The 25,834-nt window shown below is 45.9% G+C and overlaps 1 protein-coding gene across 4 annotated transcripts in view; it reads right to left on the bottom strand.

Moving 5' to 3' along the window:
* LOC146785218 (uncharacterized) overlaps window positions 1-25,834 on the bottom strand; it is a 1,495,909-nt gene that overhangs the window by 600,591 nt on the left and 869,484 nt on the right. For all 4 annotated transcript variants that reach the window (XM_085634134.1, XM_085634135.1, XM_085634133.1 and 1 more), the window contains exon 12: window positions 25,351-25,446. In XM_085634134.1, the coding sequence (XP_085490260.1) occupies window positions 25,351-25,446 (96 nt within the window). The remainder of the gene's footprint in view (window positions 1-25,350; window positions 25,447-25,834) is intronic.

Here is a 25,834-nt window from a genome sequence, read left to right as displayed (position 1 = left end):
CCTGTAATGCACTGCTTATGACCTCACATATTTCATGACATGGTCAGTGACATCACTGATGACACTATCTACAGAACTCACACACCGACTCACAATCCTATACAACCTCTCATACACCCACTAACATATCTACTCCAGCACTTCCCTTACCCATTCAATGACCCATACAGGTACTCACACAACAGCTCACTCATCCATTGATCCACTCACTCACAAACATTCACACAACTACTCACTCACCTATACAGCTACTCATACAACCAGTCACTCATCCATACAGCCACACACTTACCCAAACATCTACTCACACACACACGTATTCACCTATACTGCCACTCACACACACACTCACTCACCCATACACTGTCTCAGCAGTCATTCACACACGCATACAAGCACTCACTCACCCATACAGCCACTTACATACCCATTCACACATCCATACAAACAGTCCTACATCTGCTCATTAACCCATACAGCCACTCACACGGACATTTACTCTCCAATACAGTCACTCACATACCCACTTACCCACCATAGAGCCATTCACACAGCCACTCCCTCACTCATACAGCCACTCACTCACACAACTACTCACACACCCACTCACATATCCATACGCCCACTCTCATAGCCACTCACTCACCCATACAGACACTGACACACTCACTATCTCATCCTTACAGCTACTCACATACCTACTTTTTCACCCAAACAGCTACTCACATACCCATGTATTTACCCATACAGCTTCTCACACACCCATAGACACTCACACACCCACTCACACATGGATACACAGTCACACAGCCACTCACATTATATATGTTAGCAATAGTATCACTCGTTAGTAGTACACAAAGTAAACTAATTTAGCTTTTGTAGTACCTTAGTATAAATGTTTAACGATCATAAACTTTTAGAAAACACTCACAATCACTGGATGATGCCATCAGTGATGTCATTTGAGATGTCATCAGTGATGTCCTGGACCATGTCAATGACGACATCATCCAGTGAGTGTAAGTGTCTTGTAAACTTTTCTAAGACTTAAAGATAGGTATTACGCTACTGCATAGGGTAAATTACTATTCTTTCCGAACTACTATATTGATATTATTTCTAACATATGTCATCTGACTGGCTGTGTGACTGTCTGTATCAGTGTGTGAGTGGGTGTATGAATGGCTGTATGGGTGTGTGAGTGACTGTATGTATCTGTCAGTCAGTATGTGAGTGGCTATATGGGTCTGTGAATGCCGTTTTGTGGAACTGAATATATATTTTTTTCAGCAGTAAAGGTAACGTATGGGCATTTTATATGTGACAGTACTGGTGCCCATTTACCTTATGGTGATGACTCTTCAAGCTGCAGAACTTGTAGAGGTGACACAGCAAATTGGTGAATTTATATTCATAGTAGCACATGGTGTTGTGCACGTGTTAATACAAATTTGTTATAAACAATCAGTGAATTTCTTTGTGAAATTGTATATTTGGTTTCTTTGGGTGTGCATAACAGATGCATTCTTCAGCACAGAAGGCTAATGAAGATGTTGACACCTACATTTCATCCTTATGCAAGCTGATTGCTGAATGTCAATTCCAGAAATCCAGCTACCAACTGATTCATGACCAGTTTATCAGTCATTGTACTCATAAGAATATACGACAGAAACTACTTTCATTAGGAAACCCAACACTGGTGGACATCATTAGAATAGCAAAAAGCATTGGAATATCTTTCAAATCTGTGTGGAGTTAGATGATGAGGTCAGTGAACATGTAACTCCAGTTCACAATAAGGAAGAGAGTGGGACAGGAAAGAAATGTCAGCCGTCTCATTCATTCAATCAATCCAACTCTTTTTTTAAACAATCAAACATATGTTCCAGGTGTGGAAGCCCTTCTCATGCAAAAAAATGGAAGACTTGCCCAGCAGGAATGTCTCATGCAGACTCCGTAAAAAAGTGGGGCATTTTGCGGTGTGTTGATCCCTATGTTGATATTCAAGTTGGTGAGAAATAGTAATGGTTGTGAGTTGACTCTGGTGCAAGGATCACTATGATCACTCAAGAGTTGTTCAATTCCATGTGGAATGGTAAACAATTGTTGCCACCAGATCGTTTGCCTGTATCATACAAAGGACATAGAAAGGCGCATTCACAGAAATATCTATGTGGCAGTCAGAGACTTAAACATGTTGGGATGATTCCATTAAAGTTTGTTTAGCATGGTTCTAAGACCTGGAGCTAAAAGACAGGTTTTCGTCATGAGGAGCACCATGGTAGAAGACATGCTTAATTTGTTCCCAATTGTTTTTTCAGGTGAACTTGTCAAAATCAAAGCTTTAAGACATAACATAAAAATAAAGGAAGGGACAATACCCACTAAGCACAAGTTGTAAAGGGTGCTTTTAGTTTCAGGGATGACCTCGAAAAAGAATTAGAAACATTGTCTAAGAGGGGCACAAATGAATCAGTGGAATCTTCGCTCTGGCTTTCCTTTCGATGTGGCCTGCAAAAAGAATGGGGAGTTGAGGGTATGTGTTGACCTTTCTGCACTCAATAAGGAGATTTGGGTAGATTCTCATCCTCTCCCAAACATTAGTGAGATGCTCACCTCAGTTGCCGGGGCTAAGTTTTTCTCCAAGCTTAACTGAGCTTCAGCAAATCATCAGATAGAGTTAGACCCTGAGTCTCGGCACTTTATAACTTTCATCTCCTCGTGGGGCACTTATCAGTACTGTTGCATGCCATTTGGTCTGGCATCGGCTACTCTGAATTTTAAAGGCACATGTGTATGCTGCTCAAGGAGGTTAGAAATGTTGCCACCTTCCAAGATGATGTCTTAATTTACAATCAGGATCGCCAAACACTTGAAGCAGTACTAAAGAAAGTACTCACCATTTTCCAGCAGCAAAGTGTTGTTTTAAAAAGAGAGAAATGTGAGTTTTTAAATACAATTGAATATCTAGGTGATGTAATTATTAGCTCTGGGATTAGACCTAAACTGGGGCTGGTCAGTGCTGTTCTTAATGCACTTCCTCCGACCAACAAAGTGGGGGCTAAGTCTTTCTTTGGTTTGAGTGAAATGTATGTGTGCTTCAAGCCAGATTTTTCTTCTAACGTCAGGCCCATTCCAATTTGTTAAAGAAATGTGGAGTTTTGTTGGGATAATGATTGAAGAATGGTATTTAAATGGGTAAAGGATCAGTTGTGAAGTGTCCAAGCTCTCGAACAGTTTGATCTTTTGTTCAAGTGTGTTTTGATGGTTGATGCCAGGAAGCTGGGTTTGTGAGAAGTATTGACACAAAAGTCAGGGAAGGAAGAACACACCATTGGGTTTACCTCCAGGGTACTCTGTGACACAGAATTACACTATTCCATCATATAGAATGAGTTGTTGATGTGCTGGTGGGTATTGAAAAATGGTGAAGCTATTTGTGGGGAAGGCGTTTTCTTCTCCAAACTGATCACAAACAAATGGTATTCATTCTTGGTGGCAACAACTCAAAGAATAACATACTTAGAATAGCCAGGTTTGCGAGGCTTCTTCAGTTTCAATTTGATGTGGAATACATACCTGTGGGACAGAACATCGGGGCAGACTATTTATCACAGTTTCCCAGCAGTGTGTGTGTCCAGGAAAAAGAAAGATTATAGGATAAAGAATAGGTTGCTGATGACACTGAAGCACAAGTTACTTACTTGTGTAACGATAGATCTGTAAGAGACATTAGTTAGTGATAGATTCCTTACCTTAGAATATCCCCAGGTGTCAGACTGGATCTGGAAAGTTTTTGTCAGCAGTACCCCTGCGCGTTGGCAGGCGTCGTCGTGCGGCTCCGCGTACATCGCTGGCGTCGCAGCCGCCGAGATTACATCGGGGCTACTTAGACGCGCCCATGAACGCTGACGTCAGTTCTGTACACGCCAGGAATGCAGAGCCATGCCAGAGACCGACTACTGGTGCAATAGAACTAGGGCCCTGAAAGGAATGACCTGAACCCTAGAGAACAGCTCACAAAACAGGGAGGATTGGCGTGCGGTAAGGAATCTATCACTTACTAATGTCTCTTACAGATATATTGTTACACAAGTAAGTAACTTGTGCATCTGAAAGAGACACATTAGTGATAGATTCCTTACCTTCGAATACATACCCAAGCAATACCAACCCCGGTGGTGGGTCTGCAAAGTCCAGAAAGTCAAGGAGAACAGAACGGCTAAAGAAGCCGTCACTCCGGACTTGACTGTCAAGGCAATAGTGCTTAGTGAAAGTATGCAACAAGGCCCAAGTGGCTGCCTGACAAATGTCTTGCAGGGGGACACCGCGTCCCAATGCTGTAGTAGCTGCTGTAGCCCTGGTAGAATGAACGAGCAGCCCAACTGGAGGTTCCTTTTAGCCAGAGAGTAAAAGGCTGTAATGCACAAGACAACCCATCGGGAGATAGTTTGCTTTTGCACAACCCGGCCTTTCTTGGCGCCCACATAGCCAACAAAGAGCTGGTCATCTACCCGGAACTGTCATGTGTGGTTGAGATAGAACAAAATCGCACGTTTTGGGTCCAGACGGTGGAGCCTCTCCTCTTCTCTTGAAGGGTGCAGAGGAGGAAAGAAAGTGGGCAGAGTGACAGTTTGCCCGAAATGAAAGGCAGAGACTACTATTGGAAGAATGGAGGGATGCGGTCGAAGCACAACCTGGTCCAAATGAATCGCCAGGAAAGGAGGTTTACAGGAAAGAGCCTGGAGCTCACTCACCCGCCGAGCAGAGGTGATGGCCACCAGGAAGACAGTTGTCAAAGACAATAACCACAAAGCGCAGTTATGAAGAGGCTCCAAGGGACCGCACATCAAGTATGTGAGAACCAGGTTCAAGCCCCATTGAGGCATCACAAAAGGGAAAAGGTGGGTAATGCCTTTGAGATATCTATTGACAACTGGGGACTTGAAAAGAGAGGGCTGATCAGGCAGCCTAAGAAAGGCTGAAAGAGCAGAAAGGTAGCCCTTGATAGTGCCCAGAGCAGAGCTCTGCTGGGCCAAAGAGAGAAGGAACAATAGGACCTCAGAAAGAGGATCTACAGCTTTTGCTGTGCACCATGCCGCAATTTCTTTCCCCACCGATAGGCGTATTCAGTTTTAGTGGAGGGACGCCTGGCTGCCAGAATCACATTACAGACTTCAGGAGGCAAGTCAAATGGAATCAACTCTCGCCGCTCAATCTCCACGCAAGGAGGTGGAAACTGGACAGGTTCGGGTGGAGGACCGTCCCCTGATGCTGCGACAGGAGATCCTTCCGAGGAGGCAGTCGGATCGGGGGATCCACGCTCTTACTGAGTAACTCGGGATACCAAACTCTGAGCCCAGTCCGGTGCCACAAGAATGACTTAGGCCCGGTCGCGTCTGATCTTCTTCAGCACTCTAGGTAGAAGTGGTATAGGCAGAAAGGTGTACAATAGATAGCAACTCCACTCGCAACAAAAAGCGTCTCCGAGCGAGTGCCGCCTTGGATACTCCAACGCGCAGAACTGCTGACATAGCGCATTCTCTTTGGTGGCGAATTGATCTAACCAAGGTTCTCCCCACTGCAGAAAGAGACCTTGTGCCACCTCTGAGTGAAGACGCCATTCGTGATCCAACATGCACCTGCGGCTGAGTTCGTCTGCCCTGGCATTCAGGGTACCCGCCAGGTGTTGAACCATCAAGGAAATGCCTTGACGTTCCAGCCATGTCCAGAGACATAGAGCTTCCTGACATAGGGTCCACGACCCCACCCCACCCTGCTTGTTGCAGTACCACATGGTGGTGGTGTTTTCTCTGAACACCTGCCCTACTTTCCCCTTGACAGTGGGAAGAAATCCTTTCAGTGCAAATAGGTTCGCCCTGAGCTCCAAAAGGTTGATATGGAGCTTGGACTCCGCCTGAGACCAGAGTCCTCTGATCTCTGCCTCTCCCATGTGGCCACCCCATCCCAGGAGGGATGCGTCCGTCACTACTGTGTGCTCTGGTTGGGGAAGGGAGAGGGATCTGCCGCTGACCCAACGCTGGGCCATGAGCCACCACTGCAAGTCCTGTGCAGTGCCCTCCGAGATCTGGACGTAGTCGGACTGGTTTTCCAGATGCTGCATCCACTGGAACTTCAGGTCCCACTGCAGAGCCTGCATATGCCATCTGGCATGATAGATCAGCAGGATGCAGGAGGCCATGAGGCCCAACAGCCTCAGGGTCTTCCTGGCTGAAACCCAGGACCAAGGCCGACAGACCGAAATCATAGCCCGAATGTCACGGACTCGCTGTTCCGGAGGATAAACCCGAAACTGCGCCATATCCAGAACCGCTCCGATGAAGAGGAGCTTCTGAGAGGGAAGCAGGTGCGACTTCAGCACATTGTTGGAAAACCCCAGCAAATGCAGGAGATCGGCAGTAGTCTGGAGGTGGGAGAAGACTGACTGGGGCGAGCCTGCCATCAACAACCAGTCGTCGAGATAGGGGAAGTCCGGCATCTTTGCCATCGACAATTGCTTGGGAGAGCACCTTCCAAGCCTCTGCTACACACTGTGCAGGCACCTGCGTCACCGTGTCCCACACAGAGTTGGAATAGAGGGCCAAAAGGCCCTTGGAGAAGCAGGGCCTTGGAAAACTAGACACTCTGGCGGTAGGTGCTGAGCGATGAAACCAGGGTTTCCTCGTATGCACAGGTGCCTCTGTGTTATGTTTAAAGTGCGTTATCGAAGGGTGGTAGCAGCTCTGTAGAGGAGGCTGCTGCTAAAGCACTGCAGCGAGGAGATTTGCCAGGATAGGCACTGTAGGGAATTTGAGGTTAGGAGCCTCCCCTATGCCATATCACAGAATGAACCCAGCTCCTCCGTAGCTACGGAGGAGGGGGACAGCATATCAGGGTGTGGAGATAATTCCAGCTTGCTGGGATTCTCCAAATTGTCAATCTAGTTTAGATCATCCTCGCACTGAGCTGCGAGAAGGTCCTCAGACCCCTCCTAGTATGGAATAGGAATTGGAGGCAGGAGAAGGCAGGCTCGATAGAATCCGGCTCTGGAGGCAACAACACCGGGGCTGTGATGCAACGGCGTCGCCGAGGCCGGCACCGCTGCCGGATCCGAAGGCGGTGTCAATGCCGGAGCCAATGCCGGATCCGAAGGCGGTGCCGAGGCTGGAACCGATGCCGGATCAGAAGGCGGCGCCGAGGCCGGAGCCAACTGCCGCGCCAAGGCCAACGGCAGTGCAGCAGCCAGAGCCAATGGCCTGCACCGAGGCCAAAGCCAATGGCTGCACCGAAGCAGGAGCCTGCGCGGAGGCCGGAGCCTGCGCGGAGGCCGGACCCAACGGCGGCGCCGAGGCCGGAGCCACCGGCTGCGCTTAGGCCGGAGGCATCGGCGGCACCGAGGCAAGAACCAACGGCAGCACCGAGTCCGGAGCCGACGGCAGCGCCGAGGCCGGAGCCAACAGCAGGGGCGACGAGGCCGGAGCCAAAGGCGGGGGCGACGAGGCCGGAGCCAACGGCGCCACAGGGTATATTGCCGGCATAGCCGGGGCCAAAGGAGGTGGCACTGGACAGAACCACCCAGTGGTCCGCGGGGCCCAAAGGCGCTCCGGAGAGACCCGATGGGACAAAGAAACAGCCCATGGCCGACGGAAGTACCTGTACTTCTTCCGGAGGCATGTACGGTCCCCAAAAATGCGGGTAAGCCACAGCCAACAACGGAGGTCCCAAAGGAGCCGCGGGGGAGTGACCACCCGCCCCCTCTACCGAGTCACGTGACTGGTAAGGGGTAGACGAAGAGCGACGCTGCTCCTTCGACCGTCAATGACGCTTGGACTTACCTGTCCCCAATTCCGATGAACGATGTCGTCGGCTGAGCCAGCGATCCCTTGACCTCCCACGGGAACGGGACCCTGAGTGGCGCAGTACCGAGTGCCGGGCCTCCAATAACTTCCGGGAACGCGCCCACAAGCCTTCTGTGCCATGGCCCGACAACTGGGGCACGTCTCAGGGAGATGGCGTGCCCCAAGCAGAAGAGATACACGTTGAGTGGGTCCGTCAAAGACATGGCCCGACGGCAGTCCCAACCTGGACTAAAACCTGGGCATCCCTACTGCACCAAAAGTCGAATTCTTGACTAAAACAGGAGACAAGTCTCATAAACAAGTCAAATTTATTGACTAGGAGTACCGTTCTCTCTCGGATCTGCGCTTGCTGGTGTGGAATAAGAAAGAGCTGACGTCAGTGCGCGTGGGCGTGTCTAAGTAGCTCCGACAACGTCATCTTGGCGGCTGCGACGTATGCAGAGCCGCACGACGACGCCTGCCGACGCGCAGGGGTACTGCTGACGAAAACTTTCCGGATCCAGTCTGACACCTAGGGATATTCTAAGGTAAGGAATCTATCACTAACGTGTCTCTTTCAGATGATGAATGTTGCTTCTTTGCTGCAGTTGAGTTGGAAAAGGTTTATCCCTTTTCAAAGGCAGAATAGAAGGCTGCCACCAGTGAGGATGAGGTGTTGAATTTGGTTTCTAAATACATTAAGGAGGGTTGGCCTAAACAGAAATCACTAGGTTCCAGTATCCAGTCATTTTGAAAGGTGGCTGATGAATTATCATTGGAAGATGGGTTGGATGTGTGGCTTGGTAAATTGGCTTCCCCAGAGAAACTCAGGATATTAATACTAGGGAGTGCCCAGGAGGGTCATTTAGGGGCAACTTTCACCAAGCGTAGAGTATGTTCTGGGTTTTGGTGGCCACAGATGGACAGAGAAGTTGATCTGTTGATTAAGGATTGTGTGGCCTGCTCAACTAGTGACAAAACTCTTAAAACGTCAAACCCTAGGGATTGATTTGGTGGGGCTATTCAGTTCTCCTCCTAGTAATTTGCACTACGCCCTAGTTCTCGTTGACTATTATTCCAAGTGCCTGAAGTGAAATTTGTCAGTGAACCATACTCCAAATCTGTGTTAAATTTTCTCAAAGATGCATGCTTGTGAGAAGGGCTCCCAGAAACCCTGGTGTCTTACAATACTGCAAAGTTTGTTTCATCTGATGTAGAAGAGTTTTTAAAGAATAGTAGTATTGTGCTCCTCAAAAGTTCACTTTATCAACCTCAGACCAATGGCCTTGTTGAGCAGTTCAACCGTCTTTTAACTGAATGTGTGTGGTGGGCACTGTACAACAGATGTGTTGTTAATGTAGCAGTTCAAACCATTTTGTAGTTTTACATGACTGCACCGCAATCATCTACCAATGTTTCTCATTTGAAGTGATTAGAGGGAGGAAACCAACTACCCAGTTCAGGCCTGCATGGATATCAAGGTAGTTGAAACAGAAAGTATCTGTTGGTAGTATAGACACATTGGTGAGGAAGAATGTAACCAACGCCCAATGTAAACAGAAAATGTATTATGATTTTAAGAACAGTGTGTGTGTCAAACACTGCAGTGGTGGGAGATTATGTGCATATAAAAAAATGCTTATATTTCAGGAAGTTGATTCATAGTTCTCGGAGCCACTGGTCATTGATAAATTGTTTGGCAATGCTGTGGGAGTTGGGGGTCGTCATTGGTGGAACATGGCCAAAACAGTTGAAGTTTCTCTGGGTCAAGGTAAGTCACGAGTTTCCTTTAGTGATCAGCAGGTTCTCTGACAGGACATTCCTGGTCAAGTTGATGAGGAAATGCTTCTTGCTGTGCCATCCTCCTGGTCTGTACCATATTTACTTGTTTCTCTCACAACTCTGGATCCCAGAGTTACTATATGTTATAGCTAGTATCCTTGTTAACTTTACTTCTCTTTTCAGGTTCTTCCGGATGCTGTCTTCTTTTTCTTTTCTTATTTTGTACTGTTTTGCTCCAATAACTTGTGTATATATATTGTATAGTGTCTACTATTTATGTTAGGATTTTATAACCTGTTTTTATCTCTTAGCGATTTTTTTTATGCTTCAGGTGACTTTTGAAGTCCTTTATTGCTTAATGTGTTAGTGGTAAAAACTGCAATATTTACATGTTTATTGATATCTTTGGGTTATTTATTATAGCATGTTAGAATGGATAGAGGAAACCGCCACCCTGAGCCCATATCAGGCCGGGTTCAGAAAGGGGGTATCCACCATAGACCAAATTTTTCGCCTCAACCTTATCTATTGGAGGACGGCACTTGTCGAGGGGGGCAGCTTGTTCACGGTGTTCGTGGACTTGCGTGCCGCCTTCGACTTGGTGCCTAGATCCAAACTCTGGAATGTCCTTGAGGATCTGGGAGTCCCGCCAGACATCCTGGCCATCCTGATTAAACTACACCAGGACAATTACGCGCGGGTCAGGTGCGGCAGGATGGGGGGCTTAACAGAAAGATTCCCCGTTGACAGGGGGGTGAGGCAGGGATGCGTACTCGCACCTACCCTGTTCTGTCTCTTTGTCAACGGGGTAATTGCCCACCTGTCCAGGATAGAAGACATTGACGCCCCCAGATTGAATGGCAGCAGGGTGCCCGCTATAATGTTTGCGGATGACACCCTGCTGCTGTCTAAATCCCCTATGGGAATTCAACGGATAGTGGATGGGTTCTTGCAATTTTGTACTGAGAGGGGCCTTGAAATTAATGCCTCCAAGACAAAATATATGATTCTGAACCCTACCCCCTCAACACGTCCTAACCCATTGTTGGGTACAGTGCGTTTGGAGAGGGTTTCCACTTTTGAATATTTGGGGGTAACCCTGAATGAGAAAATGACATGGGGGACACATATCATCAAGGCAAACATGAAGCTTTCACAGAAAGTGGGTGGTATTTCCAGAATGGTGGGCAAATCTATATACCGCCCACTGGGCCCCATGGTACAGATTTATAAATCCCAAGCTCGGGGCTCAGTTACATACGGCGGCGAATTGTGGGGTCACACTCCTGCTAAAAACCTAACAAGCACAGAGAACAAATTTCTCAGGCAGTTGGTGGCTCTCCCTCCTAGCACGCCTTTGCTCCCTCTGAGATTGGACCTAGGACTTAGGCCCATCGCCGAGGAACTTGGCCTAAAACCATTATCTTTTTGGCAACGATTATGGAGTAGTGAGGATCTAAGCGATTACAGAAGCGAGCTACAGGAGTTCCTGGCCTTAGCTAACATTAGTAATATCCCATGGCTAACTTACATAAAAAGATCTTGTGAAAGTTTAGGTCTAACGGAATTATGGACCGACCCCGCAAACTCAAGCACGAGGATCCCTCGAAAGGCACTTTCTAAACTTTACTATCAGTCGAAGTTGAACACCGCTTTAGACAACACACGGGTGGGCTCACTGACTAATTTATTCATACAATCAAAAGATTCCTACCTAATGGAAAGTGTTTTGGATGGCATGGCACCTGTGTTGGCAAGAAAGCTCTACCTACAGTGGAGATATGGCTCTCTACCCTTGAGGGCTTTCACCACCACTTGGTCCCAACCTCCAACAAGTGAGCAATGCCCAGCCTGTACATATCCTCGGGAAAGCGATTTACATGTGGTCCTTTTCTGTAAAGCCTATCGAAGAGCGAGGAAGCATTGGCTCCTACCCATTCTTAAAAATATGGGGTTTAGGAAATTCTTGCCTGCGTTTAGAATATTAAAATCTGATTTGTCACCTCCGATTGTCTTTGCAGTGGCAAAGTTTTTAATGGCCATGTGGTATGTCCGATCTAGTCTTTTAAAAAAGGGGGGGGTCGTATAATGTTAAATGATTTTAGAACACCCTTTCTCATGCTTTTAAACGTCTGTTTTATGAAATTTTTGAAAGTCATTGTTTACATCTAAATGTTTAGAACATTGGAAACGTTTAAATTTTAATAATTGTCAAGTATTTATATCTTTGATGATCTAAATGATCGAAAATAAAGATTATTTGATTGATTGATAGCATGTTATCGCTAGTGATTTAAGCTAAATTTGAAAAATGTCCACATGTTAAAGGAAAAGACCCATATAGTATTCTTAGCTCACACCGCCTCGTGACAGCCCTTGTTTAAGGCTGGGGTAGAGCTAACATTCCATTAGAATGTTGGATTTGGAAATGTGTGGGCAGTGGGAGTGGAGCTGTTGAAGCAGTGTTGGCATTGTCAGAAGCTTGTGTGGTTTCTACCTACAAGTTTCAAAAAAGATTTCATGCTGTAACTTGACTCAGAGATATTTTGCACTACACTTTGGCAAGGTGTATTTGCCATTATGCACACATTTGTGGATGCTGTTCAGCACAGCTAAAAGTTAGTGGGGTGGGTGGGCGTAGTTTGGAGAGGGAGTGTTGGGTAGATTAGCATTGTAGACTACAGTGGGGCAGAATGGAGTGGGGTAGATTAGGGTGGAGTGAATTAGATACAGGTGGAGTGGGGTAATTAGGAGCAGGGTAGATCGAGGTAGATTGGGTAAAATGGAATGGGACGGAGTGGGGTAAATTGGAGTGCAGTGGGGTGGATTGTGGAAGAGTGGAGGGGGTGGATTAGAGAAGAATAGGATAGAGTGCAATGGAGTTGGGTAGACTGAAGTGGAGTGGGTGAGATTGGATGGATTATAGTAGGCTAGAATGGAATGGGGTGGGGTGGGGGTAGATTGGGGTAGATTAGGAGAATGGGATAGATTGGGGAGTAGTGGGGTAGATTGGTAGAATGGGGTATTTTGGAATGGTGTTTGGTAGATTGTGATGGGGAAGATTTGAGTGGGGTATATTGGTGTAGAGTGGGGTAGATTGGGGTAGAGAGGGGTAGAGTGGAGTGGAGTAGATTGGAGTGGAGTAGATAGAGGTAGTTTGAAGTGGAGTGGATTGGAGTGGGGTAGATTGGGTTTAAGTGGAGTAGATTGGATGAGTAGGGTAGATTGGAGTAGAGTAGGGTACGTTGGAGTGGAATGTGCTAGATAGAAGTGGAGAGGAGTAGATTGGAGTGGAGTAGGGTGGGGTAGATTAGTGTAGAGTGGGGTAGAGTGGAGATGGTAGCTTGAAGTGGCATTGATTGGGAGTATTATGGCAGGGTGGATTGGAGTGAAGAGGGGTAGAATGTAGTGGAGTGGCATAGATTGGAGTGAGATAGATAGGATGGGGATGGTTTGGAGTAGGGTGGATTGGAGTGGGGTGCTTTAGATCTGAAAAGAGTAGATTGAGTGGAGTTTGATAAAGTGGTGTGAGGTAGATTGGGATGGGGTGGGGGGTAGATTGGAGTGGGATGGGTTGGTTAAGGGAGGGGTAGACTGGAGAGGAGTAGATTGGAGTCGAGCAGATAGGGATAGATATGAGTGGGGTAGACTGGATCGGGTAGATAGGAGTAGTGGAGTTTGGTCTACGGCAGATTGGAGTGGGGTGGAGTGGATTGGTGTGGAGTGGGTTAGATTGGACTAGAGTGTGGTAGATTTTGGTGGCATGTGATATACTGGTGTGAAGTGAAGTGGGGTAGATTATGGTAGAGTGGAGTAAGGTAGAATGGAGTTGGGTAGATTGGGGTGGGTTGGGGTAGATTACAGTGGGGAGGAATGGGTGGATTGAGGTGGAGTGAGTTAGAGTTGAGTGGGGTAGACTGGGGTGGATTGTGGTTTTTAGGAGTAGGGTAGATCAGGGAAGATTAGGGTACAGTGGAGTGGGATGGAGTGGAGTAGATTGAAGTGGAGTGGGGTAGACTGCAGAAGAATAGAGTGGGGCGGACTGCAGTAGATTGGAGTGGAGTGGGGGTAGACTGGAGTGAAGTTGGGTAGATTGGAGTGGAGTAGAGTGGGGTAGATTGGGTCGATTATAGTAGAATAGAATGGAATGGAGTAGGATAGGTTGTGTGGGGTAGATTGGGGTAAATTGGGGTGGAAACTGGGGTATATTGGAGTGGAGTAGACTGGGATAGAGTGGGGTAGATTGGAGTGTAGTGTGATAGCTTGGAGTGGAGAGGAGTTGCCTGGAGTGGAGTGAGGTAGAATTTGGTGGATTGGGGTAGGATAGGGTGGAGTGGGGTAGAATAGAGTGGGATAGATTGGGTGGATTATGATAGGGTAGATTGGAGTGAAATGGGGTAGATTGGAGAGGGATAGATTGGAGTGGGGTAGGGTAGAGTGGTGTGCAGTAGATTGGAGTTAAGTAGATTGGAGTAGAGCTGGATAGAGTAGTGCAGGGTAGATTGGAATGGGTTAGGGTAGATTGGAGTGGAGTAGGCTGGAGAGGAGTATTTTGGAGTGGAGAAAATTGGGGTAGATTAGATGAGTTTATTGGATTTGGGAAGATTGGATTGGGGTGGAGTGGGTTAGATTGGACTGAGTGGGGTAGATTTGGGAAGCATGTGGAATGAAGTGTAGTAGATTAGGGTAGAGTAGAGTGAGGTGGAGTGGAGAGGGGTAGACTGGGGTCGAGTGTGGTGGGGCAGGGTAGATTTGAGTGGGGTGAAATGAGTGGATTGGGGTGGCGTGAATTTTATTGGCGTGGAAGGGGGAGATTTGAGTGGGGTTAATTGAGGTAGATTAAAATGTTGTAGATTGGAGGGGAGTGGGTTAGATAGTGGTAGTTTGGAGTGGGATAGATTGTGGTAGATTGGAGTGGGGTAGATTGGGGTGGGTAGATTAGAGTGGAGAGGAGTGTGATAGAATGCAGTTGAGTCTGGAGTGAAGTGGGTTAAATTGGAATGTAGTGGGGTAAACTAGACTGTGGTAGATAGTGGGGTCTGGAGTGGGCCAAATTGGATTGCAGTGGGTTAAATTGGACTCTGGTAGATTGGAGTGGACTAGATTGGAGTGGTGTGGATTGGGGCCCATTGCTGTAGATGAGTGGATTGGGGTACATTAGAGTGGGGCAGGGTATATTGGAGTGGAGCGGGTGGGGGAGATTGGAGTGGAGTGTGATAGGGTAGATTGGCATAGAGTAGACCGGGGTTGAGTAGAGTGGGATATATTGGGGTTGGTTGGAAAGAGTGGAGTGCAGTGGATTGGGGTAGATTTGGGTGAAGTGGGGCAGATTGGGGTGGGGCGGGGTGGCCTTGGTTAGATTGAGTGGAGTGGGGTAGATTGGAGTGGGGTGGGGTGGATTGGGTTAGATTCATTGGGGTAGAATGGAGTGGAGTAGATTGGATTGGGGGTGATTGAAGTGGGGTGGGGTTGATTGGGTGGGGTGGGGTAGAGTGGAGTGGGGTGGATGGGGGTAAAGTGGAGTGGGATATATTGGGGTAGACTGGAGTGCAGTGGAATGGAGTGAGGTAGATAGGAGTAGAGAGGAGTAGGTTGGAGTGGAGTGGGGTAGATTGGAGTGGGGTAGATTGTGTTGATAATGGTAGGATAGGCTGGAGTGGAGTGGGGGAGATTGGAGGGAGATTGATACTAGTGGGGTCATTTGGAGTGGGTTGGAGTAGATTGGGGTAGATTGGAGTGGAGTTGGATAAAGTGGTGTGGGGTAGATATGGGTGGGGTAGAATGGAGTTGGGTAGGGTGGGATAGTTTGGAGTGAAGTAGATTGGATGGGGTAAATTAGAGTAGGGTAGTTTGGGGTGGAGTGGGGTGGTGTACTGTGGATTGGAGTGAAGTGGGTTATATTGGACTAGAGTGGGTTAGATTGGTCTAGAGTGGGGCAGATTTGGGTGGCATGTAGTAAACTGGACTTAAGTTGAGTGGGGTAGATTTGAGTGACGTGTGGTAGATTGGAGTGGAGTGGGGTAGATTGGGTGGATTGAGTGAAGTGGGGTAGATTGTGATATATTTGACTTGAGTAGATTTTTCTGAAGTGGGGTAGAGTGGAGTGGGGTAGAGTAGACTAGAGAGGTATTGATAGATTGCAGAGGAGTGGAGAGTGGAGTGGGGTAAATTGGAATGTAGTTTGATAAATTAGACATGGGTAGATTGTAGTGGATTGGAGTACAGTGGGCGGGGTAGATTGGAGTAGAGTCTGGTAGACTGCAGTGGAGTGGGTTGGATTGGGGTACATTGGAGTGGGGTGGATTGGGGTAGATTAAAGTGGGTAGATTGGAGAGGATTGGAGTGGGGTAGATTGGAGCAGAGTGGGGTAGATTTGAGTGAAGTGTGGTATATTGGAGTAGAGTGGGGTAGATTGGAGTGGGGCAGATTGGGCTAGACTGAGTTGAGTGGGGTAGACTGGAGTGGAGAATATTGGAGTGGAATGGAGTGGAGTAGATTGGATTAGAAAGGGGTAGACTGGATCATAGCGAAGTGGACTGGGGTAGATTTAAGTGGGGTAGATTGGATCAGAATAGGGGAGATTGATGTGAGGTAGAATGATGTGGGGTAGAGTGGAGAGGGGTAGATTGGAGTGGGGTGGGATAGATTGGATTGGGATAGATTGAGGTAGACTGTAGAGAAGTGGAGAGGGGTGGGGTAGACTGGGTACATTGGAGTGGAGTGGGATAGAGTGGAGTAAGGTAGAGTAGAGTGGGGTGAGTGGAGTGGCATGGAACGGCATGTCGTAGAGTGCAGTGGAGTGGCACAGAATGGAAGGGCATAGATTGGAGTGCAGTGGCATAGTTTGGAGGATGCATAGTGTGGTAGCACACACCCATTACAGACCACATTTTCAATTGAAATTACCATTTATACGGAAATACAGTTTAACTGCACACACGCAATAAAGTGTGCAAATGTCTTTACCTAGTGCATTGATGTGCTATGATCGTGTTCAAATATTTGTTTCTACCATACTTAAAAAATACAAAAAAAGGTCCTTTATTTGTACAAATTATGATATATTCTGAAACATCAGCACAGTTCATTTTGTTGTGTGCTAGAAAACAAAACATCATATGCCCTCTCCTCTTAAATGTCTACTCAGCAGGATTGTCACATAAATTCTCTCACTTTGAAGTCAGAGAAAGAAAAGTTAACACCAAGCCCACTTCGAAGTGAGAACTCGACATTGGACCTCTGTTTTTGAATGCACAGCAAATCAGACAAGATTGTCCAGCAGCCAGTGCCAGCCATGCTGCCTGTTGCCCCCCGGAGCACGTATATGCTGGTCCCGGTCCCAATTACGAGAAATCAAAAATAAAGGGTGCAGCACCCCGTCGCTTTGGAAATTCTCTGGGTTTTTCTAGGATCATTTTAGCTGTGGCACTTGCCCATTTTCTTTTAAACTGGGTTCTGTTGCATCATACAGAACACTTCCCTCCTCTACCAGACCTGTAGTTTAGCCCCCTGGCCCTTCCTCTTGCATTAAGGCGTGCCAGCTCAACTGTAGATCGCTGCCCAGTCACTCTGGAGATATCTGGCTTTCCCTTACAACTCAAGTCAAGTTAAACTTTATTTGGATTCCAAGAAATCCATAAAAGCACAGCAACACGACAAATTATACAACAATAATAATAAAATTCATTTCAGATTTAGAAAGTTTATAATAATATAAAATAACAGTTCATGAGTTAATTTAATAGGGTGATCATACAAAGATAAAAATGTTCCGGGGTTGGACATCATCTTACGTGCTCGGGTGGCAATTTTCAAAAAAGTGCTAGTGCGAAAGACCAATTCTTCGTTGGTCATAGTAAGCAACCACAGGTAAGCATTATCCAGGCAAATTGGTCTCTGCTTTTTTAAAAATGGAATTAAAAGCCACATGGTATATTTTAAGTAATATTTACAAAGAAACAGAAAATGTAAATTAGTTTGTCCACTCACTCCATCACATGGGAAGGGGACATAATCAAGGTTGGGGTGATAGCCAAAGGGGAAACATAGCAAAAATGTTACAGTGCCCGCTCTTACACGGAATAGAAGACTCCTTTCCCAGTGGATCATTGGTAAGGTAAGATAAATGGGTAGGGGATGCCTATACTGTTCTATGCTCATATAGCTTAATGCAAAATATTTCTTCGATTCCGTACCAAATCCTTTCTGTGTTATAAAGTGTATAAAGTGCACTTTTCAGCTCGCTTTTATGGAGTGTTACGGCTGTACTCGGGTTGAAAAAGAAGCTGCCTTTATTGACACTACAAAGACTGTGGTACACGCCCAACAGCCAAGGGATATCCATTCCTCTCTCACATTTGACACAGTCACTAAAAATTTCTCTGGTTAGGGATGCAGCTTGATTCTTCCAGACTGATAGCCAGAAAAGAGCAGGGCGAGCATTAATGAAATCATTAATATAATTTAAATTAAGTTCCCTATGGCAGATGTATTTAGGGGTGGAGATTGGGACACCCAACAGCTTTCTGTAGAACCTATTTTCTTCCTGCTGGATGCAGTGGCTGTTTACATTTCCCCAAATCTCGGCCCCATACGTGGCTACTGGGACACATTGCAATTTAAAAATGTTTAAAATAGCTAAAATAGCACCTGTATTCTTTGGGCGAGGGAGGCTAAGGATAGAATTGATGGCCTGTGAGAACTTGCTCCTGGAGTGAGCCAAGTGCTCAGTCCATGAGCCGTTTGCAGCAAAGACCCCCCCGAGGTAGGGGAAAGTACTGGTACTTGTCAGTTTTTGACTACCTGCACTAATAGAATTGAGCTGGCGCTTTCCGGGGCCGCAGGACATTATAAAAGTTTTTTTTAAATTGACGCATAAATCTAGGCTGCCCATGTAGTTTACAAAGGTCTGTACTAAGATATGCAGGGAGTTCGGAGTGCGGCCAATGAGGACCGCATCATCTGCCGGCAGTGGTTTCCCATTTATTCTAGGGACATCTGGGGTCCTGAATTTCAAGGAGTTGTTCAGTCCATTGATGTAAATAATAAAAAGCAGGGGTGCCAGAACGCATCCCTGTCTGACTCCCCTGCCCACCCCAATGGCTCCAGAGACCTCGCCACCACTGCCGATCCTAACCTGGGCCTTGAGGTCTTTATGAAGATGCGCCAGAAAATGTACCAAAGGCTCATCCAGTCCGTAGGCCAATAAGATGGACCAGAGCTTGGACTTATTAACTAAATCAAAAGCGGACAATAGGTCCATAAAGGCCAAGTAGATTGGAGAGGATCGAGCGATGGTATATATCCCAATGACCAGGTTGAGGTTTAAACACTGTGCACTGGTACCAACCTTACTGCGAAAACCCAGTTGGTATGGCTCTAAAATGCCACTTTCCTCTGACCACTTTAAAATCTTATTATATAAGACTCTGCCCAATATCTTTAGTGTATTATCAATCAAGTTGTCTGGGCCTGCAATTAATAGGTTCTGATTGGTCCTCTTTTTTAAAAATTGGAACGATAGTGCTCATGGCCCAGGTGCTCGGCATCGGAGCATACGGTAAGTTATTAAAAACATTCAGAAGAAGCGGTGCCCAGAACTCTGGTTTCCATTTAATCAGATCTATAGGCAACCCATCCGGACCAGGAGCCTTGTTCCTAAGGCTCTGGTCGATAGCTTCTTCCACCTCAGACAAAGATATTTGCAGGCTAGACAGTTGGCCGAGTTCGTACTGATCTGACCCTTGTGGGGGAGTAGCGTAAATTTTAGAGAAGTGGCTCTCCCACGAGTCACTCGAAATGGTACAGCTAACAGGTGTTAACAGCTGTCCCATAGAACGCAAGTCCCTTAGGGTAGACCAGAATATGTTGCCCTTTTTTATGGCAGCAGCCTTAGATAAGGCTTCCCAACGGTCATTAAGGAGGGCACCCTTCCGATTACTAATCGCTATATTGTAACTCCGCCTAGCTGATCTTACATCTGCTGTGCACCTTGGGTTAGATGTTAATGCCTTACGCAGGTTCCTATTAGTCTTGGAGCACTCATGGTTGAACCACCTTGGGTCGTTTTTAAAACCGGGGGATTGGGTTTGACAAAAGAGTTTTAATTGCCATGCAAAGTTTTGTAAACTCCTGGACTGCCCCGGGTGTGGTTCATGGATCGATAAACATGAGATAATTAGGTGCATATTCTCCTTCGCTAGTGTCTGAAACAATTTGCTACTATCGACACCCCTCCATTTTAATCTTAGGTTGTCAGTTGATGGTATTATATTCCTGGCCCCACATTCGTTAGAGAACACGGGGCGAGGTGCCAATCTCAAGACTATTTTAAGAGGGTTATGGTCGCCATGGCGATAACCTCTGCGGCCATTAGGCGGTCCACGAGGGGAGGGGAGATAAAGATAAAATCTATAGTTGAAGAACAACCCCTTCCTCTAAAAGTAGGTGCTTGGTGGTTAATATCAAGTGAAACACCCACAACATCCATAATGTTAGCAAGATTATGGAGGCTCAGGTGCGTAGCCAACTCTGCACCCCTGCGCGAAGCAGAATCTGGGATGAGTGTGCCCACATCATGCCACATATCTATAAATTTTGCATTAAAATCACCACCCAAGAGGATCCCAATAACCCCGTCTGAACCTTGCTGGCTGTCTAGGTTAGAAATGTAATTAAAAAGCTCAATAAAATTCCTGTTTGGAGTAGAATAAAAATCATTATTATAAAAATTTATCAAAAAAAAAAAGAAACTCCTTATGTATATCGATATTTGGAGATTACGGCTATTAGTTGGTAAGACCTTAAAGCTCCCTCCAGCAGCAACATTGATCCCAATAAATAAACCCCCCGATGGGCGACCAAGTTTGGGCCTGAGTGCGACTATACTAAAACAATGAAACCCCTCAATATATAATTCGTGACTTGCCCATGTCTCTTGAAACATTACTATGTCTTGGTCAGATATTACACGCAGCCAGTCCTAGTCACCGAGCCTTGATTGTAGACCCGCTACGTTCGAACTTAAGACATTCAAATCAGTATCAGCTTTGGACTTGATTGGAATTTGCAAAACATCGGATGTATCAATGGGAACTACAGATGTGAATCCTGGGGAGTTTTCTACCTGTTGTAATTGATCAACTAATGCAGGTATTAGAATATTTATAGATTGCTGATCAGCCGGTATATCAATGTGGGCGACTGGTGCGAGGCCTTGGGGATTTTCAACAAAATGAGATTGACTTGCCGATAGAGGTGGTTGTCAATCTTGGGCATCCAGATGGGATAGGGCCTGAAACCTATTAGTTACCAGCGGCAAAACATGAACATTCCTGGCAGTTGTATGTTGGGGTTTATAAAAATAACCCAACGGGAGTGCACTGATACTAGAATTTAGTGTTAGCGATTGCTCTTGGATACTTAATAGACGTCGGACCAATTGAGGTTTACGAAAATTAATGACAATACAGTCACCACTAATATTTTTGGGCGAATGGCCAACTCACCCGACTCGTCTGACCATAAGATTTTCATTCATGTCTGAGGTGTGAAATCTTTTATGTTTTACCAACCAATCCACTGACTTGTTGCGTAGGTCTACCCAAGACTCCCTCCGATCGCCAGTGAGATTTGGAACGCCAGCTAAAGCCAGCACATAGGGACAGGCATCAGGGGGTAGACTGAAAACATCGGCATTGGATCTCAGGCAGTTACTCTTGATACGATCCATAGCCGTTGAGCTCACGCTTGGATTACTTGCGTCAGAACCAAGGTTAGTGCCAGGGTGTAGGTGCTTAGGATGGCTATTACCTAAATCTGTAATGTTAATATTTGACGCTCTGGATATATCTTGTATAATCCTTTGCTCATAATTAAGATGTGGAACAGGAGGGTTGATACGATCTCTGCATGTGATACATAAATTGGCAGTTATAGTATCATTATGCAGGGAAGAGTTTGGCAATAGTAAGTTGGGCCCATGATTTATAAGGGTCGGCACTGGCGGAATGCCCCTCCCCGCATTATCAGGGATACAGTTCTCTTTAGTACCACTGAGATTGTCCATAATGGAGTCCATCCTTTGTAATCTTCCCCATAATAAGTCAAAGTTCCTATCGATCGCCTCCTTAATTTGGTACAGGGCAGAATCCAAGATTTTCTCAACAGAATTTACAAGCACGGTTTCCACGGTATTGTCTGTTCCAGTTGCGTTTCCTAGTCGATTAAAAATGATATCAGTCTGAGTACCCAAAGAGTTCGAATTAAGATTTTTTGGGGTAACTGCTGGATTGACTGTGGGGTTGGCAGCGCGGGAGCACTTGGCCATTGTTGTTTTTAGAGTGCCCGCGGATCACTTCCGTTTATTTGGTAAAGCTTTCATATTGGCATTTCCTCTGGACTTGGCAACCTGTGCTCTGGTATTAATGCAGGGCACAACCGGGGCAGTCATGTCACATACATCCTAGTTTAGTAAGGCAAGGTTTGGGGAGGTAGGATGACTCACAATAGACTTTTGGGGGGATAAATAAGATGTACTGTCTAAATTAGGTCCACTCAATGACAAACGAGTCTGTAGGGAAACCGGGTCCAGGGAAAGGCGGTGTTCAGTAATTTCAATTTTGTGAGTCAACAGAGATTCTGCCCTCAGGATAAAAGCATCTGAAGTCCCAGCAACTCCTTTCCGTTTATTCATGCTGAAATAACAACTATACTGGCCCGGATACCCAAATAGCAAGATGTAAAGCAACACAAAATAACAGGCCAAGAAGTGGCAATGACTTTCACGATACCGGGGATTTTCCAAGTAGATGAATACCAGGGAGCAGGTGACAGAGGGTTGGCCCAAGCTCAGATGGGCCCGCCCTTGGTCCCGGCTTCGTCCGGGCGCCGTGGTGGGAGAGGCAGTGCTATAAGCACGATGACCCCACCTCACTCGCGGCACTCGCTGCAGCTGGGTCTGGAAGTGGTGCACTCTGGGGGTTGCAGTCCTCCTCAGAGTGTAGATGTGAATGCGGGCTGCGTAGCGATGTGTCGTGTCCCTGGGACCCTCGTCCCATCAGGGAGTTTCAGGCGTTTTTAATCTGAGAGGTAAATGCAGGCAACAGAGAAGACTCCCAGATCACTTCCCTCCTCTACCAGACCTGTAGTTGAGCCCCCTGGCCCCTCCTCTTGCATTAAGGCGTGCCTGCTCAACTGTAGATCGCTACCCAGTCACTCAGGAGATATCTGGCTTTCCCTTACAACTCATTCCTGAGACTTAATGTTTCTAACGGAGACGTGGGTAAAAGATTCCTCTAATCCTGACCTTAATCTTGCCATACCCCCTGACTATGGGTTCGTGAGGATTAATCGTACTAGCACCAAGGCAGGTGGAGGTGGATTGCTGTGATCCTATGCTCAGGCTGGAAGATCGTCTCTAGGAAACTCTAATTTCGGCCCTCTAGAAGCCATGTATTTTAGCATCTCGGAAGCCGCAAATTCTATCCTGGCAGGTATTCTTTTATACAGACCTGGTTCTTCCCCACACTCACTCACTGATTTATATCCCACGGCTGCTGACCTATCGCTTAAGCACTCTCATTTCACTATTTTAGGAGAATTTAACTTGCATGTGGATGATACTTCGTGCACCAAAGCGGGACTGCTCCTGGACACCATGGAGGGCCTCAATCTTACAGCCTGTATGCTGGAGCACCAGCCTAGTTGGTTAAACGCCTGCAGATTGTAGAAAATGCGGCGGCAAGGATGATCTGTAACATCCCTTATCATCACTCAATTTCTCCGCACCTAAAAAAGTTACACTGGCTGCCCGTGACTAGCCGCATACAGTTCAAATCTCTGGTCCTGGCTTTTAGAGCAATAAACGGTCATGGGCATGCTTATCTCAGAGCCAGACTTAAGCTTGCCCAGTCTCTTGGATCACTTAGATCGAATCATTTGTGCCTCTTACACACTCCCCGATTTCGTTGCTCCAGAATGGGGGGCAGAGACTTTGCAGTTATTACTGCTCAATCATGGAATAGCCAGCCTTTGTCTCTTTGTATGATTGAATCTGCATGCCTGTTTCGACGCAATTTAAAAACCTGGATGTTTTCCATCCCTTAGCCATGCTGAGATACTTACTGCTGCCTACCGTCCGTAGCGCCGGGACACCCCAGTTGGGCATAGCTGCGCGCTTTATAAGCTTAAAAAATAAATAAATAATTAAAATTAGAACAAGATTTAAAGAAATGTATACAGAGAGCGAGTTTGTGGAAGAATACAGTAAACACGTTTGGGGAAAGGAAGGAAGGAACTCAAGCTGGACAGCCTAAAGCAAATAAAGCCAGCAAACAGAAAGCCAGAAAATGTGAGTTACAAACCACTAAGCCAATGTTAAGCAACGGGCGGAATGCATTCCTAGGTCAGCTTTCTGAATGTCCCCAAGATGTCATTAGCAAAACAGACAGCTACGCTGACTGGTAGGCTTCAACCTAAAAAGGGGTGATAGCGCTCTCACAATGTGAAACTATTCTCCTGAAGCAGATCGAATGCCCATTCAACTTAATAACTACAGGCCTTTCATCCAAACAGGGAAAGTAGAGCTTAATAGGGAGAGTTTTATAAGTAACTATGTATATAAATACTGAGTGAAGATAAGGTTAGTCAAGTCTCTTCTTTGCCCTGCCAGTTGCATTATGTAAGACTGCTTTGTTTCTTTCTCGGTCTTGAGCTTTACCCTATAATCAGGGCGTCAGGAATTATGCGTCAATGGAAGATTAAATAATGCATCAGCTTTGAATACATTTTACGGCGAGAAAACGATATATTGTGTAATATGGTGTGGTTCATTCTACAGTATCACTATTGTGCTGTTTTGTCTTTTACCATACATAAATACTGTCTAGGTAAAAGTTTCATCCCATTAGTACCAGTTTATCCGCTGACGCAGCAAAAATTACAAACTGAAAGTGGATCAATTAACCTTGAAAAAAGGTCTGCAGCTGCTTATCGCCAAGGGGAGACTTCCGATACATCTCGGTATTCACACTGCAATACCTTTACAATGTGGGCATTAAAGCGCAAGTCATTACAATGACTTGCGCTGGATGGCGCTCTAAGCTAAGGAATAGTATGATTTACCATTCCAACACATTCCCTACTGTAACGTAGGCTAGAATTGGAATAGTAAATCATACTATTCCTAAGTCCAGTGCAAGTCGTTGTAACGACTTGCGTTGTAATGCCTGCATTGTAAAGGTATTGCGGTGTGAAGACCACGATGTAATATCACATATTCATCGCCAAATAGTGTGCTTTTTTTAGTAACTTATGATCCGTTTGAGGTGGGAAAAAAATTATGAAACCTGCAAAACGTGCAGCAGTTGATGTATTATGTTGCAAGCCCGGTAAAGACTCAATTATATGAAAAATGTTGCTGTCGTAGAATCAGTTAATTCCAGCCTTGCCTATAATGAATCATTCCCCTCCATGTTTTGCAAGGCATTTGATTTGTTCTGTTACTGAATGTGATCAGACCACTCCTGCTGGAAGTTAGTTCCTTACGTGACACCTAAGTCTCACTATTCACTCCTGTTCCCCACTGTTTGGGAGATGTTCCACAACTAAGGTTGGCTTAAATTATAATTAGCTTTCACAAAGAAAAACATAATATGTTATTTAATATATCGCCAAGGAATAGGACCCTATTTTTACTCATAAGAAATAGTATAGGTTTCAGTACCAGAGTAGCGTCTGTTTTTCTTTTGCAATTGGAACAATACATTTGATTGTCTCCCTTCATTTCGGAGCTCCTCAGAAAATGTTCCAGAGCATCGGTCTGCAAAAGAAAAATAAGTATTCAGCATTCTATTGAAACATAACAGAAAAAGCATGTGAAAATGTGAGCACTAGCAGGACCATACATAATAAAGTCAATAATGTAGGTGCTTTCTAATTAGAAACGCTAGACAGTTACTTTGGAGCGCTAGTAAATAGGGACTAGCAAGCATGTTGTGTTCCTTCTCTTCTATCAAACGCCTGTACTACTACTACAATTTAAAGAGTCAATGCTATACAAGGAATGCAAATAGTAAATAAAGCTTATAACAAAGTGTCAAGAATTATGAGATCTGTCCACATATTACTTTCTAAACACAACTTACAATAAGTAGAGACATCATTGGCAAGATTTAGAAAGATCAACAACATGTATTCCATACAACTGC

This window comes from Triturus cristatus, chromosome 11, assembly GCF_964204655.1.
Source record: "Triturus cristatus chromosome 11, aTriCri1.1, whole genome shotgun sequence".
In the NCBI taxonomy this organism is placed as follows: domain Eukaryota; kingdom Metazoa; phylum Chordata; class Amphibia; order Caudata; family Salamandridae; genus Triturus; species Triturus cristatus.
The sequence above is the reverse complement of the archived record's forward strand: the minus strand, read 5'-3'. Positions and strand labels throughout refer to the sequence as shown.